General features: G+C 46.3%; 1 protein-coding gene across 3 annotated transcripts in view; it reads right to left on the reverse strand.

The window, feature by feature from the left end:
• Positions 1–280: 280 nt before the first annotated feature.
• LOC147905045 (phosphatidylinositol 4-phosphate 5-kinase 9-like) overlaps positions 281–14,891 on the reverse strand; it is a 134,028-nt gene continuing 119,417 nt past the window's right edge. For 2 of the 3 annotated variants that reach the window (XM_087389556.1, XM_087389548.1), the window contains 4 exons: positions 11,051–11,086; positions 10,531–10,679; positions 1,044–1,212; positions 281–771 (listed from right to left, as the gene is read on the reverse strand). In XM_087389556.1, the coding sequence (XP_087245682.1) occupies positions 489–771; positions 1,044–1,212; positions 10,531–10,679; positions 11,051–11,086 (637 nt within the window). In that variant the 3' untranslated portion in view covers positions 281–488. The remainder of the gene's footprint in view (positions 772–1,043; positions 1,213–10,530; positions 10,680–11,050; positions 11,087–14,891) is intronic. The other variant, XM_087389563.1, reaches the window with a different exon arrangement.

Here is a 14,891-nt window from a genome sequence, read left to right on the forward strand (position 1 = left end):
CCACAACTGAAGCTTTAAGGATACTAATGATCATCCAGAAAAAAAAAGACCCACTGTCATTCAAGTGAAAATAAGTGAAAGCAATCACTTCGATGCAAACAACACGAGCACACAGAGTGGATCTGTCAATGGAAGAGATAGATACTATATTATTCAGAAATTAATTACAATGGTGGAAGTTGCTCTCAACCAATATCACATCATAAGATTCAAGAAAGTAAATGGGAATCCACGATAAACCCTTACCCCTAAAGCAAAAATAAGCTAATTAAATCCTGCATGACACCCATGTTCTGCAGGTACATCAAAGCACCCACCCTACAGATAGCTATGTCCCTGATTCTATGTTCAAATCCAGACATTCTTCATGTGCCTTGTGACACGTTATTGTAGGTCATCAATTAAAAACTAAGTGCTGCAGATAAAGCCCATCAAGGCAATTACAGCCATAAAATCAATTAAAGGGGATACAAAACTTGGGAATTATCCTACAGGCTAGGCGGAAATGTCTTACATATGAACTCCTGGAATCGTTGAGAATAAAAATGAGGATTCACAGCAGATATGGAATCTGAACGAAACTTTAGAGACTTGTAAGCATGTTCAACCCTCTTACGAAAGTTGTATTTCTGCAATACATCAATGATACCAAAATAAAGGATAACGTCATATACTTCAGGAAAGAAATCCTCTGCATATTGAGCTCCGTCAGGATGATGATGTCTATGATCAGCCCTTGCTGGCATATTGAACCCCAGTTGTATTTGTAACCTGGCAAAGACCAAACACCAGTGAGAATATTATGACATGGACTTTTCAAATGCTTCCTGTCTCGGTCCTAATTCATCATCGAATCAATTTCCAATTGAAGCAAAGCACTTCTGTATCCTCACCAAAAATCATGCCTTACGTTTGCAACACAGATCTGAATCCCAAAAATGTCACTGTAAGGAGTTCACCAGTGTACACATACATACAGGTAGCAGAAGTGTTCCAAAAGAAATCAGAACCTCAGTAAAATCATCTTTAAGAAGCACATCAACCTTGAATTGGTTGCTGGAAGCATCAAGTCGACTTCTTCATGCCCAGCTGCCTCTGCTCTGAGAGGGCTACCACGAACATGAGGACCCAATGGGCTCCCTTTACTAGGCTCATGAGGCACGATAACCAAATCTGCTGGATGTGTCCAGCCCTCTTGTATACTCTGGATTGCTGGGAGTGGACATAACATAACCTCTGTTAGAAGAATCACTACTACTGAAGAGGGAATGGTGAGCTGCAAATCAAACAAAGCATGTGTCTTGATGCTACAGTAATACACCTCAGCAAACATACGTCTTTAATTTACATTGAATCTCCAAGCTTGTCTACATATGATAGAGTGGCAGTCTACCCCAGTTTTCGTGTGACAGTATACTGTGTTAGCAAGAAAAAATAAGGATGTACGCAGACAAAAATAGACAAAAACAAAGGAGCTTGTTCTGGTTATTTGTCCGAAGTCAAATTCACTCGTACTAAAACCACATTAAGCCTGAAGATAGAAGCAATGCACTAATCGAGCCCTCAACTCAGAAAGATCAAGGAAAGGGGCAATGAGCTTGTACTGTAAATATTTAACTCAGTTGGTACCTCAGCAAGATTTTAAAATGAGAAATAAGCATGCATAAGCATCCCTCCCTGTCATATTTGACTCGAACAGTACAGGAATACTACAGATATACAAGATCAATTTAGGGTTCATTCACTTCTTATAAACTGTAGAGCTTCTCATGCCAGATTGGAAGACTGTAAAATCATCTCATTCCTTCATCATAAAACATGTCAAAGCCAGATAAACATAAAGAATTACTGTGGTTGACAGATGACCTTCCCAATGTACGCAGTGCCTGTGTCACCAGCATGCTTAATGGTCTTGGAAACAGCCACACTATCTGTCTAGGGATCACTCATGCTCCTTTCCTCTCAACACACAATATGTATCAAACATTAGAGGCGTTTGATCAAGTTGGGTGTGGTGCACAACTCGAATGCTGTTAAAGGCTAGAAGCAAACGAGGTGTTGCTTCTGTATTCATTTGTTTCTTTCAAAGGGGGAGAAAGGAAGAGGAGGGGGGGCGCGGGGGGGGGGGGGGGACATCAAAATTTACCATAAACATGCACACAAAGTCATAGGGAACATTAAAACAATCATGGTGTTAGCAAGAAATTGCTGCTAACATATTACTTCATTCGCTCGGACGTGCATTTGGCTGTCTAAACTCTAGGCGCCATGAAGGCAATTGTTGATTTAGTCTTGTCCTCATTGCTCTGATCTCTAGTTGCCGTGTCATGATTCGCCACCTTGTGTTCTCATTCCTGCTTGGGATAGGCAGGTCTGTGTAGTCGTTCAGCAAGTCCAATATTTGTGTGGCTTCAACCTCTGACAGTCCATACATTTTGTACTAATGGTCCTCAGCAAGCTAAAGTAAATGGTCTACTCCATGTCTGTTTGTGGTGTTGCCATGTTAGGGATGGTGTCTAGGACTGTCATTTGGTGTTGTGCTGCCACTGCCCTAATCTTCTTCACTTTTGATACGGAGCTGAGCCATACTTGTTCTGTGTTCATGGGAGTTCTCAGGGTGATGGGAGACATAAGCTCTCTTAGTTGAACCTCTGACTATCCCATTTTGGGGCAGTCTACTGCCTTGTATGACGCACAAGAGGTGGAAGAATCAGTTTGGCCTCTGCTTTGAGCTCGCCTGTGGTGAGGTAATCGACCCCGATTGCCTCTTGCACACATTTCTTTGCTATACGTATTAGCTCCATCATGACTTCGCTGGCTTGGTCCACAGTGGGAAAGATGCTGCTTCTCTCCTCCTTGTGTCATCTAGGTGTCGCTGGGCCGAAAAAGTTTTAGGTTTCAAGGTTTCTATGGTGGCCCCAATATTGTTTGTCGAACCCCTCTGTGCCAAGTCCAGGTCTTGGTCATCTTTTTGTATGGCACTGAATATGGATGGCTCGGATGGCTTGCTTAAGAGTCATAGTAATCCTCCATTTGATTCTATAGCTCAGCCAACTGTTGTTGAATGCCCTCAAAGATCTCCAAGGATTCATTCACGAACTTGATTGAGTTGCACCTCCTTCAGCTTTAATTTGGATACTGGAACTGTCTGATGCCAGGTTTGCTTGAGCCTCCAAGCACCTTTAGGTCAATATATTCATTCCTTATCTTGTCCATATTTACAACTATGGCCTTAACACAATGCTTCCTTCTCCATCCAATCTTCTTGGCTTTGGTCAGCTTGTCCTTGAGCAAACCGATTTCACAATTTACTTGTTTCTCCCTTTCTTGTACTTCAGAGACTTCTGCCTTTTCTGTTTCCAGTGTAGCGAATTTGACCTCCAACCTTCACATATCAGCCTTCACTTCCTGGAGGCCAAATTCCATGACCCCAAAGGGCTGGAAATTTTTCTACACCACATGGGTTATGACATTGACAACTTTTAGAAAGTAGGCACTGTTGTACTGCTTGAGATCCTTTCGTGCAGCCCTATTGAGGTCAATCCGCAGAATTGATGGCAACCCTTCATTGTAAGTAGCAGTCACGCAAACTCCAACGACCTTCTTGTTCGCCTTCTTGGCGGGGATGCTTCCCCTTTGAGGTCAGTTCGAAGATTGGTGGCAATACTACATAGGGGATCCACATGTCCAGTTATAAGTAACCGACCCGTGAACTCCCTTTCATTCCTTCTTGTTTGTCTTCTTAGATGGGTTGCTTCCCCTTTCCGTTCAGTTTCCTGCAACTCTTATTTCTTTGCATGTAGCTTGGCACTATGAAGAAAAATCAACATGCCTTATATAAATGTTTGCTTTTTGATGCGGCAGTCATGCCACACCTTCCTTCTCCAGGTTGCAACCAAGCTGCCCTCAGTTGCAATTCATTGAGCTTTGTCAATTCGTCCAGCCTCCTCCTAACCATTCCTATGCTACACTGCCTTAAGCTGGGTATGAGAAAACGATACCAGGCCTACACTTGGTACTTGCTCATCTTGGTCACATACCCTTTGCAACATATCTAGATGGTTTTTTCACAATCTGCAGTCCTTCCGATGACCTTTATTTCCATAGAAGAAACATGTAGTGTTGACATTCTTGGGTTTGTCTGTTTAATAGGATCTTTCGACGATTGACACGTCGTAAGAGGCGGCAGGGCTTCCTCACACATAGGATGGACGAGATTGTCAGATCTTTTTGAGGAGACCCGACCACTGGATGGGGGTTTCTATCGGAGGGGAAGCCACCTATTCCCATCACCGATACAGATGTGTGCCACACTTTTGCATGTCCCCTCTATGATGCCTAGATGCAAACACACCGGATATGTCCTCTATGCCCAGGCTCACTACTTGCCACTTGCTCACCACACAAAATGTACGGGCAGCACTTCGCAGATTACACAATCGAAGAGCGCAGGACCATGAGGGCCTACAGACCGAGCACTTCGCACATGGACAAGAGGTCCTAGCTCCGGTCCTAGCACAGATGTTCAACTGTGCTATGTGCCACGGTTTCCCACCTACTTGGAGCACTACTACTTTTGTTCCGATACACAAAGCCGGAGACCCTATGGAGACTGGGAACTACCGTACCCTCATGATCGGTCATACTCTGCCCAAGATTTATGGATCCGTTTTAGAGAGGGAGCTCAGCAGCCACACAGTATACGCCGATGACATAGTCCTTATCTCATCCTCAACAGAGGGGCTGCAGAGACACTTGGAGGCCCTAGAGGTGTTCTGCAAAGAGAGACCTGACAGTCAACCTTGGGAAGACCAAGGTTATGGTCTTCAACACCTCACATGCAATGCTCCATTGACTCAGTTTCACTCATCGAGACAAGCCAGTGGAGATGCAGTCCTACACCTATTTAGGAGCAGTCTTCACAGGACCCCTGTTCACTAGACACATGCAGCCCATGCACGGCTCACACGGGGACGAGGTGCTCTAGCCCGATTGGAGAGACAGTACTTCAAAGCACACTTTCAGGATCCATTGACGAAGTGTTGGCTCTTCGATACACTAGTGCGGCCGTCTGCCATGTACACAGCACCCTTCTGGAGATGTGACCTACCAATAGCAGAGTGGAGGAGATTTGAGCGGCTGCAGGTGACTATGGGATCTAGGATGATTCGGAGAAAGCCCTCAATCCCGCATGAGATAGTACAAGCAGACTTCGCCATGACACCACTACAGACTAATGCCATCTTCCAGACAGTGACATTCATTCACAAAGTTTGGGACTTACCCCAGTGGAGACTATCGAGGCTAGCTCTGAAGTCATCCAAAGGACTAGCTGAGAGCAGGGCGGTGGACACATGGTATGCATGTATATCCACATGGTTTGCCAGACACGGGATTCAAATGGACAAGCTCCCTCCCTTTCAGTACAAATAGGATGCACCCCCTGAGTCGATTCCACGAGATGAGATTAACCGTATCATACAATTAGACCTCCTTCAGCTACATACATCTCAGGCTTAGGGGGGAGATCACGAGCTCCCCACCAAGACCCAGTTCTACCGCGACCATTTCCTGAGAGTCTTGGAGGAGGGATTCCTTATCACACCCCCAATATCTCGAGGACAAAGGAGTCTCATACGCACTGAGGATCGCGATTGGGTAGATGCCGGTTTCATCCCATCAGTTGAGGATCGAGACAGGGAGAGCAGCACGAATACCCAGAGAGCAGCGGGTTTGCATGTTATGCACACTAGGAGAGATTGAGACACAAGAGCACTTTCTCTACAGAGGCTGACCAGAAACAGCAGCATGTCACAGATTTCTATGCATTTCAGGCAGCCCCAGGACACAGTGGGGTGGAGGAGGAGAAACTAGTTGATATGCGGGCGGTATGGATTGCTGAGAGAGGATTGCAGAGGCTACCCGTGACATGAGAGCGACCAGGGCACACTTGATTGAGGTCCAAACTTTCCTCAGAGGAGATCGCCGAGACAAGGGGTCACTCTGAACATAGCTCAGTGGGTTCAGATCAAGGAGACCAATCCGATGGTGGAGGAGAGCCTGGTCATCTTAGAGACATCTTCGCTACTCATAGACAAGCCACCACAGTGCCAGGTTTTGGTTTCTGAGTTCCAGTTCCAGCTCCAGCTCTCTTCTACATACTTCAAATAGCACATGACATGAGATGATATGATACGACATGCTTTGTATTTGATTTCAATTTTTGCTTCAGCTATTGAGCTCTTTATTTCAGCATAGTATAGTACTCAGCAAGGGCCTTAGCACGCCCTTTGCTCCAGCCCTTGGTGGATTGTATGAGTTTTTTCACTTTTTGGTGTTTTCCGCACTTTGTCCCATAGGCCCGCGAGGCCTCCCGCAGACGTTAATTTATCTTTCTTTCTTTCTTCTTTCTCTACATGATGAACCTTTGCAGGCCTTTTTCTTTTGTTGAACCAACACTCTTCACTCGTATGGTCCAAAGGATTCTATATGCAGCGATATCATCCTAACTGCCGATATTTAATGTTGATATGTCCATCAACTTTGCATTTGATGCACCAAACTTCTTTTTCTAGAGCTCCTCTTTGATAATCTTTTTCAACTCTTCCCTTTCTATCTTTGCTGATCCGTTTTAACAACTAGCTCTTCTTCTTCATCGTCATCGCTATCCATGAAGACTAACTTTTTATCTCTCTTCCACTCACTGATGATCCCCTTCTTGATCACAATTGCCTTGTGCAGCAATTTGCCGTGTATCCTTGTCAAACTTATGGTTTTTCCTTCGCATGTGGCTGCAGCCCTCTTTGGTGTTAGTGATTTTTATCATACTATTGCTAGCACAAGGAGGCATGAGATTTTCAGTCGGAAGATGGGCCTCTGACGGCAGTTAGCATCCCTACAGAGAGAAGAGCAAAAAAGGCCTACAAATGCTTGGATTCACAAGCGCCTTGCTGCAGCAAGGGCTCATCAGTAGGTTTTGTTAGACCAAAGAGCGAAGTATGCTTTCATGCGCGGGAGTCCTTTTGGATTCAGATGCAAGGAAGAGTCAATAAATAGTTATTCTCTACTCTTGGCCCGTGATATAGTAGAGAAAGGGTTTCTCAGCTTATTGAATCTGACGAGGTTTGCAAACAGATCCCGACAATGTCTTACGTATAGCTACAAAGTTTTAGGCATCCCTTCTCTCAGTAGATCCTGATAGACCTGCCGCAGATGATGCCAGACACAGAGTTTGGCACGATATTCTAGCATTGGTCGAACCAAACATGAGAGTCTCACTTGATGCACCTTTCAGCAATCCAAAATTCAGGAATGCACTTCTCGCCCTTCACAAGGGCAGATGCCCGGGTCCAGATGACTTGATGACACCTTCCTTTTCCAAACTTCATTGCTTTTTGAGACATCATTGGGGACCATGGTAACTCAGCCCTCCAGAGCATTTGGGACTTTGGTACTATGCATGATCATGCACGGCTTGGTCTTCTGCCCTACACAACAGAATGTGGCAAATACCAAAGCGTTACCTCATCCAAAGTTTGAGGCTTTTCGCAAATATTTAAACTTATATCCGTTTGTTTATTGATGTTTACCTTGTACATTGTGACATTGTCACTGCAAAGAGTATTAGAAATATTTATATTTCCTAAGGTAGTGGCTAATGTTATGTAATAAGGGGCTAGGGGCACTTTTTTCCTATATTAAGGTTTTTTATCCCTAACCTCAATTAGAGGTTGAGTTGGTTGGTGAGTTAGTCACCACACATCTTTAACCCTAGTTAGGGTTCATTCTAGGGTTTCATCACTATGACTACCCTAGCTTTGTAGTTCATTGTTGTTGCTGCAATTTCATTCCAGCTTGCTTCAGCTCCATTCTCTCGCGTTCTCTCACTTCCATATCCAACAATGGGCAAGATGTTTGATCTCATTACCTACAATGGTCTGGAAAGATGGCCGCCTTCCAGCGGGCTCAATGTTGTCCACATGGAGGACATTCTGACGTAGTTGACTACCTCATGGGATCCCTGCCTTTGCCTCTCAGATCATTCTCAATCCCACCCCCACCACTTGAAGCCGACTATACCTACTTGTTCTTTAGCTTGTCCATCCCACTCTCGTCATCGAGCACAAGGACCAATCCGATGGATGGCATCTGGTGGTGTGGCAAAAAGACCGGAGAGCGGCATTATGAAGGGAGCAGGTGATCAGACCGGCTCTATTCTCTAGGAGGAGGGTATCATAAATATCAACAAGCATGGCACAGAGGCGGGCAGCATATGCAAGGCCTAATTTGAAATCAAAGTGGATCTCTTGATAGGTGATGTATGTGATGGAATTGCTGTAGCTGGTATGATGATGAGTGTCAGGCCTTGCGCCATCAACTCAAATTTGAGGCCAGGCATCATCTTTCGATTGAGATGGAGACCAAACAAGAATATCATTATCTATACTAGCAGAGACATGCATCCTACTATCAGAAGGGGAAGCTCTATGCCGACACATCCACTAACTCATTACAATTGTAAAGAATGGACACAAATAGACTTCCCTGCAAGGTAATGGATGCAACAAAAGACAAGGGTTGGTATATGGCAAGGGTTGACTGGATGAATTATTGAGGGGCTAGAAGCATTAGATCTTCATAGAGAGCTTGTAGCATAGTAAGTCCTAAACAAGACATGGCACGACTTGAAGGAAAAGATAGCTTTCTACAAACAAAAAAGTAATCCCATGCAAGAGGAGACATAAATTTTGGAAAGTTATTCCATTGGGGTACTGTCCCGTGCGGACTTTGAAGAGATACTTTTTGGGCCTGTGGGCAACACCGGTCTCTTATGATGCACCTGTAGAATACTCCCATCATGAGTAATGGGGGAGATATAAGGTAGGGCAATTTATGATAGACAGAAATATCTCAATAATGGCATCTCTTCAAGAGACGGCTCATATGGAAACTGAGAAACCATGAGGTTGAGGTAGAAAGGGACAGATGGGATAACATATCAAGAGAGTAGTCTACAAAATATGCCCCTCACAAGTATGAGCACCATACTCATCTTTTGTGTTGTGCTGAACAGCAATCAGGGAACTCTTGGAACACTAAATGGCCAGATTGGAAATGGGAGATAGAAGAAGTCTTGGACAAGGCACAAATCCTGGCGAGATTGGTCATGAGCACAAACACATGAAAAATATACATAAAAGAAGCCTTGGACAGGGCGCATACCCTGGCCAGATTGGTCAGGGCGCATATCCTTTGATACAAGACCACCTTTTGCCCATTGACAGCTATCTGTAGAGCTTCAACTTGTACTCTTGTATCTGATACAAGACCACCCTTTCAACTTGTACCCTGTACCCATTGATCCCATCGGGTCTCCAGTTGGACATTAATATCATCATATCATATCATCTCTCTCTCTCTCTCTCTCTCTCTCTCTCTCTCTCTCACTCGACATGAGCTCAGCCAGGTTATCAGGGCATATTTGTTGCAGCTACACACGTTTCGCACTTGGGTTCATCCCACGGAGCTTCCTACGAAGATGGCCACATATCGTGACCATTTTCTCAGGATTTCAGAGGATGGCTTCATCATATCCCCAGGATATATCGGCGTTCATATGTCGCACTCACTCAGGATTGCCTTGGGCCAGCTCAGGGTATCTTCCCACAGATTAGACGTTGAGGCCGGCAGGATGCGTCGTACAGCTACCGGACATAGACCCAGGCGAGAGACTAGGATATGCCCTTGTTGCACTATGGGGGAGGTGGAGACTGAGGAGCACTTTGTTTGCAGATGCCCTTTATATTATGAGATCCGTGGCAGATTTCACTGTTTATTTGGGCACGGATTTGGACCTCTCTCTCGGATTATGGAGTATGAGGATCAGTATTGCTTAGCGTTGTTCATCAGGGAGATCACCAGATACAGAGAGAGATTCCTCAGAGAGCACCGTCACATCCCTGCCAGAGACCTGGTTATTCATGAGGAGCAGGACGAGGCGCAGGACCATGAGCACAGAGATAGCCCATCTTGCCAGAGAGCACCGATGGTTCCACCCCGAGGATGTACATATGACATGATCCGGCAGCACCGCAGAGGATGATCTTACACAGAGGCCGTACCCGTCGCTTTATTTCTAGACGACGGAGGATGATGGCAGATTTTCAGAGGAGATTGCTCCATGGAGACTTGGCACCGCCAGCAGACCCCTTAGGGAAGACGATGTTCCTCATATTTCATATTTTACATTTTGTATCTAGGCATTTTTGGTACTCTATTTCATTTCATTTTGTATCTAGGATTTTTGTAGCCATTTTTGGCATCTTAGCGGTATTACGATGAGGCCACCTAGTTGGCGCATCGTTGATGATGTATTTTCCTTTGGATGATTTTGTGTCCCATAGGCCATGTATGGCCTTCCGTGGACCTTTAATAAAATTTCTTTCTTTCTTTCTCTCTCTCTCTCCCCCCCCGTTTCACTCTATTTTTATTGTCAATGGGGAGAGTTGAGGCACTACTCACTGCACATACCAGTATCATTCGATGATGAGGTCTCCCTTTCTGACAATTGAGCATCCAAAATGTCTGCATATTGAGGAGCTCTAAAGTGGAGGCCCAACAAAAGACTGTAATCCATGATTTGTTGGGACTCAAGAAAGCTGCAGTCTTCATGAATCTGCCTGTAATATGACCTTTGAGAATCTCTCTCTCTCTCTCTCTCTCTCTCTCTCTCACACACACACACACACACACACAGAGCTTGGAGTTTGAAGATTAAAATAAGCAGAATCTATGAGCTACAAATACTAGGGGTATGAAAGAACTCTTCGGTCTCTAGAATCAATGCACAAAGGTGCACATTTAGAATTCACACACACACAAACACACACAGGAAAGGAAGGGGCATTTTTTCAATTACAGAAAAATCTGACAAATTCAACAACTTGTCTTGTGTGTACTCTTGGTGTACTCGATGTATAACCAAGAACTAGATCGAATAAAAATAGAAAGAGTGGGTATTCATTGTTCCTTAATACAGGTGTGCAAATACCTTGTAGTATGAAGGATATTGTCACCATGGTCCATCCTGGAGATCATGCTGGGTCTTAGAATCTAAATGAGCTTTATTTTCTTTTTAAATCCCTCATCCCCCCCCCCCCCCCCCTCTCTCTCTCTCTCTCTCTTACACACATACCAGAAGAACAGATGGAATTACGCGGTATAACAGCTGCTAATATACCAGAGGATACATGTGAGATCAGAGAACTAGTGACACAAAAGTTCCTACAGAAACTAAGGCAAGACCCAGGTGCAAAAATGCAGTTCTAAAACAGGAAATTCATCCAAAGGATAGCTATTGGATGCAATAATACCTTGGGGAAGACATATCCCTGTTCCAAAGGCATCTAATATGCAAATTGAGAACCAGCTTACATGATTTGAAAGCCGAGAAGGGAAGGTGGACAAGACGGAGGGTCCCAAGAGAAGAAAGAAATCTGCCCCACAGGAGAGGCGGAAAATGAGCAGCATGTACTCCTAAGATGTCGGGCCTATGCACACATTAGAGAAAGATATAATGACAGCAGAGGCAGCCTGGAAAATCTTTTGGAACAGCCAGCTACAAAAGCTAGGGAGCTATCTAAAAGAAGTTTTGGAACTCTGAGACAAAGTACTTGGCTAGCACACAAACTAGCCCAACAAGTACTAACTAAATAGCAGTCTACAATATTATATTTCACAAGATGTAAAAGATCAATATTTGTTGATAGTGATCACCAATCCCATAGATCCTGAAGGGTCTCAAGTGGACTTTAATACAATCATTGGCTAAGAGTGGGGTCAGCACAGGGTGGCATGCACGCATCTCCAAATGGTTTTGCAGTCAGCGTATTCAAATGGACCACCTCCCCCAATTTCAATACAGCCTGGATGCCCCCCACGAGATGAGATCAATTGTATCATATGGTTGGACCTACTCCAGCTCTATACATACAAACTTGGGAGGGGACTAGGAGTTCCCCACCAAGATCCAGTTCTATGTGTGAGCTCCTGGGCTATTCTATCAGTCTTCGGCTGTGCGTACCCTCTGTTGGTCGATTTCTAACAGGCATAGCGCAGCCCATACATTCTATGCAGTGCCTGCATCGGGACATCAAAAAGCGAAGTCGCATATGTGTGCCAGACCCCTAGATCGGCGGTGATAGGAATGGGTGACTTACCCTCAGAAAGGAGCCCCCATGTAGTTGGTGATAGGAATGGGTGAATTACCCTGAGAAAGGAGCCCCCATGCAGAGGTCTTTGGATTCGTGATAGGAATGGGTGACTTACCCGCAGAAAGGAGCCCCCATGCAGAGAGAGACGTCTTTGAAAGGCCTCGCAGGCCTATGACACAAAGTACAATCAAGAGAATAACTCATACAAGCTGTTGTGGGCTGATGCAAAGGGCTCAGTAAGGCCCTTGTAGAGTGCTATACTAAGAACCTCAAAAGCTCAAAAGCGCACACTCAGAACTAGTACTCAAAAGGCTGAAAATGCATAACTAGGTGCCATGGTGGCTTTCCGGCGGGAGACGAGGATATCTTGTGAGTTGTAGCTGTATCCATCATGTCGTCGCACGTTGCAGTGGGGGACATGGTCTCCATGATCTTTGTATCTGGTGTGCCATGTCAAGAGTAACCTCTCTGTGGATCCCCCTGAGGAAAGCTATGATAGGTCGGACCTTTATAGAGTGTGCTATGGGCACTCTCTGTCTCGCGCCGCGCGGTCTTTGCGTCCCTCTATCAACGGCACCATGTCGGCTCTCTTGGCTGATCCAAGCTGCCCTCCTATCAGCTAGCTCCTCCTCCTCTACCCCGCTGTGTCTGGAGCCGACTCAAATGTGTAGAAGTCTGTGACGCGACGCTGTGTCTGGTCAACCTCTATGTCATGTGGTCTAGCCACCTCCTGCTGCTACTTGATCCATCATAGTAGTGTCTCCCTATGTCGGCGCATCTCCATCAAATAGAGCCCAATGCAAACCCGGTCCTCGAAATGGATCAGCCGTGATAGCAGGCCGAAGCCACTCCCCTCCAAATAAAGACAATGGTAGCACCCTCAAATCTCATAGTAGGCTAGGCAAGTACAAATAAAACGTTCCTCTGTCTCAACCGCCCCCATCGTGCATAGCATGCAGATGCTCTGCCCTCTAGGTGTACCTGCATCTCTCCCTGGCTCAATCCTCAGCTAGTGGGACAAAACCCACAACTGTCCAATGGCAATCCTTAGTGCATTTAGACTTGGGGTACTAGGGTTGAGGGAGAGAGAAAGAAACAAAGAAAGTTTATTAAAGTCTTCGAGAGACCATGAAGGTCTATGAGACTAAAGATAACTGATACAATGAGCATAACAGTGGCGGCAGTCTCAAAATGGGCCAGCCAACCGTTTCTACAAAAAAGAGGTTATGAAGGACGGTGTGTCTAGTCCTGATACAAAAAATATGTGTCTACCTCCAGATGATACAAAAAAGAAGGGGGGGGCACCAAAAATGGGGCAGAGGGGGGAGATACAGTATATATGTGCAGGTGGTGATCATCAGAGACCAATCATAGAGGGGGCGTCAAATGGGAGGCCGGAAAAAACCCTGCGATAGATGATTGGCCTCTGACGTCACGCGGCCTAGTCGAGCTCGGTCGTCGGGGGCGGCGGGTGGCCCTGTGGATGAGGGCAACGGTAACCCCGGTGGGGCGGGCAGAGAGCAGAGACGAGATGTCATGGACCCGGATGTGTGAGTCTGTCCGCTGGCGCAGCTGTCGTGGCTCTGGCTCTCGCTCACGTACGCGTCGTCGGCTAGACTGAGGAAGGTATCTTGTGACTGGAAGAAATCAGTAATAGGCCGCTGGGTGTCCTCACGCTGTGTGTGCTGCTCGTGTCGCCGTGCTCGGAGAGAGGTATCTTGCTGGCGAGTCATCTCATGTAAGAAAGCGGCTAGGCATCGCTGATCCGGATACTACAGCATGTGTGGGAGGGGGCCGAATCCGTCGCGGAAGAGGCAGTGGTACCGGCCTCGAATGGCATAATAGATAGGACATCTGAAAGCAAAGTGCTCCTCCGACTCGATCTCCTCCAAGTCGCAAAGTGGGCAAAGGCGGCCCTCTCGTGGGATACCCTCTGCGCGTCCGCTCTCGATCCGTAATCGGTGTGACGAGACCCTAAACTGACCAAGGGAGATCCGTAGCGCATGTGGTAGATGAAGCTGTGTGTAACCCGGAGGTGTGATGAAGCCCTCCTGTGAGATCTGGAGGCAGTGTCGGCGGTAGAAGTCGAGCTTCACAGGAAGCTCAGAGTGAAGAAACCATGTCCGCCAGGTGTGGAGCTGGAGCAGATCCGCTCGAATGAGCCGGTTGATCTCTTGGTCAGTGGGGGAGAGGGGAGATGGTGGAGCGTCGAGGCTGTACTGAAAAGGAGGCAACCGGTCTAGGTCGAGGCCCAGGGTGAACCAACTGGAAAGACGACTATACCAGCATCGCTGGTCCCCATCAACGGATAAGGCCATAGAGGAGGATAGGGCTAGCCAAGGTAGGCGGAGGCGACCGTCGGCGGAGGAGCTGAAATCCCTGACTCTGTGGAGATAGGTGATAGCCTGAAAAGCCGCATCAAGCTGTAGGGGTGAGGCGCCGAACTCTCCTAGAATGATCTGGTGTGGTACCGATGGTTTGCTGCGGATCATCCAAGCAAACATCAGTATCTGTAGGCGCTCGACTCGAGCCCACTCTGTGTCTGAAAGGTCGACTCCCCACCACGGGCTATCGTACATGCCTGCTGGGCGGACCAAAGAATAAAAAAGGAGAGACTTGGTCCGTAGAACCTGGAAGTGGGAGTGGTAGCACTGTCGCTCCAGCCTGGCAAGAGCGGCG

The sequence above is a fragment of the Dipteris shenzhenensis genome, chromosome 2 (genome assembly GCF_047967505.1).
Source record: "Dipteris shenzhenensis isolate YYH24624 ecotype China chromosome 2, Dip_SZ_1.0, whole genome shotgun sequence".
Classification (NCBI taxonomy): domain Eukaryota; kingdom Viridiplantae; phylum Streptophyta; class Polypodiopsida; order Gleicheniales; family Dipteridaceae; genus Dipteris; species Dipteris shenzhenensis.